General features: G+C 64.3%; 1 protein-coding gene across 1 annotated transcript in view; it reads right to left on the minus strand.

Annotated features, from left to right (window-relative positions):
• The window catches only part of LOC104835046 (ryanodine receptor 1-like), a gene marked incomplete at both ends in the record, with an annotated part of 50,831 nt that overhangs the window by 1,630 nt on the left and 46,133 nt on the right, over positions 1-3,068 (minus strand). The window contains 4 exon segments of the mRNA XM_010572825.1: positions 17-890; positions 1,364-1,445; positions 2,042-2,146; positions 2,850-3,037. Of these exon segments, the coding sequence (XP_010571127.1) occupies positions 17-890; positions 1,364-1,445; positions 2,042-2,146; positions 2,850-3,037 (1,249 nt within the window).

The following is a 3,068-nucleotide window of genomic DNA, read 5'->3' on the forward strand; positions in this document are numbered from 1 at the left end:
CGCTCCCGCCGCCCACGCCAACTCCCGACCCGGCCGGCGTCGCAACCGTCGCAACCGTCGCCGCCAGGTTTGGGGGGACCCCAACAAACGTCGCAACCCCCCAGCCCCCGCCAACAGCTCCCCAAAAGCTGAGGTGGGTTCGGAGAGGGGAGGTGGAGCGGTGGGATCAGGGGTCTCCTCTTCTTCCTCCTGCTCCTCATCCTCTCCTTCTTCCCGGGGGGGTTCCTCCTCGGAGAGGCGAGAGGCAATCTGCATCTCGAAGATGGTGTCCTCGCAGAAGCTGACGAAGAGCTCCATCTTCTCCGCCTCCCCCCCCTCGTTGACCACATCGAAGATGAACTGGCGCTTGGATTCCTTCACTTGGGGCATCTCCCACTGTGCCTTGTTGGCGGCGCTGATCTCGAAGTAGAGGCGTTCGATCCGCCGAGCGGCTCCCATGATCTCGATCCGTCCCAAAAAAGGACGGAAATACTCCAAGATGCTGGCCGCTTGCTCCAAGAAGGTCCGGAGACGTTGGTCATGGGGAACATGCTCTGAGAGGTTGGTGAGGAGCACGGCCACGTTGAAACCGATGTCGCGAGCAGGTTCTTGAAAGCGACCGGCAAAGGCTTCCACGTCGATCATCTCATTCTCGTCCGCCTCCGAGCAGGAGAGCAGGAACTGGATCTCGGCGGGTTCGTATTGCTTCTGGCTGTCCATCGCCTTCTGGAAGTCCTTCTTGGAGATGAGACCTCGCGGGTCTGAGACGTAGTCGCGGAAGGCGTCTGAGGCCACGATGTCCCGCAGTTTCAGGAACATGTCGAAGAACTTGAGGATCATGGTGACGTTGCTGGAGGACTCCACCAGCATGTCCACCATCTGCCGAGCAATGGTCCCGTTCACCACGTTGCCTGTGGAGGTGGAGAGGGGGGTGTCTTGTCAGATCTGGGGGTGCTGCAGGGACAGCCCCGGTACCTGGGGACACCCTGGAGAGCATGGGGACGGCTCTTGTGGCTGGGGGATACCCCAGGTGACCGAGGACACCTCAAGTGGTATGGGCCACCATGGATGGTGGGAACACCCTGGAGAGCGAGGGGACACCCTGAGGGACAGAGGACACCCCTGATGGCGTGGGGACAGCCTGGGTGGTGAGGAGGCCTCGTCTTGGGGGTGTTGTCTCCCCCCCTGCAGTGATACGGGTGCCCTGGGTGTCATTAGGAGATCCTGGATGGTGGATGGGATGTCCTAACCCCAGGTAGCATGGAATAGCAAGGACGCCCTGTATGGCAGGGGGACGTTGGGTGACATTGGGGCACCCATGGCAGCAGAGGGGTCCTGGACACCCCGGGGTGGGGGGACGATGACGATGACAAGGGGACCCCACCTTCTAGCAGGGACAGCAGCATCACCACCATGTCCTTCTGCAGGTCCAGCAGCTCCTTCAGCAGCCCGATCTGGCTGGAGTCCTGGGGGAAGGACAACATGGGGGGGGGACACACCATGAGCCCGAGGTGGCCCCCCCCATGCCGTGACCCCCACCACAGCCCCAAACCCCCTTACCTGGGGGCTCGACCCGCTCCAGCACCGCTCCTCGCGCCACGAGACAGAGGGTGGGTGGTGGACCCCCCAACTCGCACGCAACCCAAGCGGGGGGTCTGGGGGGGCTTTGCCATGCCATGGGGGGGGCAGGGGGTTGGTTAGCAAGGCCATGCAATGCTGGGGAGGGGGACAGGGCGGTGGGGGCTCGGCGGGTGCTTACGCCCATCCGGGGTCCCGACGTTTGGCCCATCTGGCGGCAGCGGGGCGGAAAGTTCCGTCAGAGCCAGCTTGGGGTGTCATGGGGTCCCCCTGGAGTGTCATGGGGTCCTCCCCATCTTGGGGTGGGGGTTCTTAGGGTGCCCCGGGGCCAAGGGGATGGGTTGGGGGTTGGAAGGGGGGCTGCTGGTGCCACTGGGGACCTAGGTGTCCCCAACCCTCCCCACCTTGGGACAGCAAGGAGGGGCCAGCGGGTTAGTAGGGGGTGGGGGGGTCCCAGTGCTCCCAGTACCCTCCCAGTGCCCACCTGGGCCAGCTTCTTCATCATGTGCGCGAAGACGTGGAGGAAGCCGACGACAGCGTCCCAGAGGCGGCTGTGAGCCAGGCTCTGCTGGTTCCCCGTGCAGGGACCCTGCGGGCAGCAGGCACTGGCACTGCTGGCCCCAGTGACCCACAGAGACCCCCTGGGGATCCTCGGGGATGGTGGGACCCCCTAAGGGGTCCTGGCAGCCCCAGGGAATTGGGAACATCAGGGACACTGGGAGCCCTGGGACATTGAGGGTCTTGGGGACCATGGAGAACCTCAGGATCCCTTAGACACAGGGGTCCTCCCAGGGACCTTGAGGACCTCCCAGGGACCCCCAGGGACATCAGGGTCCTTGGGGACCACCAGGGACATTGGGATCCCCAGGGACCCCCAGGGACATCAGGGTCCTTGGGGACCACCAGAGACATCGGGGTCCTTGGGGACCACCAGGGACATCAGGATCCCCAGGGACCTCAGGGACCTCCCAGGGACCCCCAAGGACAGCAGGGTCCTTGGGGACCACTAGGGACATTGGGATCCCCAGGGACCTGGGGGACCTCCTAGGGACACCGGGGTCCTTGGGGACCCCCAGGGACATCAGGATCCCCAGGGACCTCCCAGGGACATACAGGACATACAGAAACACCAGGATCCACAGGGCACCAAGGCTCCTGGGGACCCCTAGGGAGCTTGCACCACCCTCTCCAGCCCCCCACGGACATTGGGGATGGGGGACTGCGGGGTCCATCCCACCTGGGTGTGCTTAGTGAGGGACTGGGGGGGTGCCTGGGCAGGGTGGGGGGCTCACCTGGATGTACTCGGTGAGGCTGTTGAAGACCTGCTTGGCCACAGCCATGGCCTTGGAGAAGTTGCGCTTCCCCTGCTCGTCGATCACGTCCTTCCCCGAGTAGTACCAGTAGAAGTCGCTGATGGACTCCTGCCACCGGACGGACACCATCAGTGGTGGGGTGGGGGGGGACAGGGACACAGGGACCACTGGCAGCACGAGGATACGGGGATGGGGACA

The sequence above is a fragment of the Haliaeetus leucocephalus genome, unplaced genomic scaffold, assembly GCF_000737465.1.
Source record: "Haliaeetus leucocephalus isolate CR32 unplaced genomic scaffold, Haliaeetus_leucocephalus-4.0 Scaffold355, whole genome shotgun sequence".
Lineage (NCBI taxonomy): Eukaryota > Metazoa > Chordata > Aves > Accipitriformes > Accipitridae > Haliaeetus > Haliaeetus leucocephalus.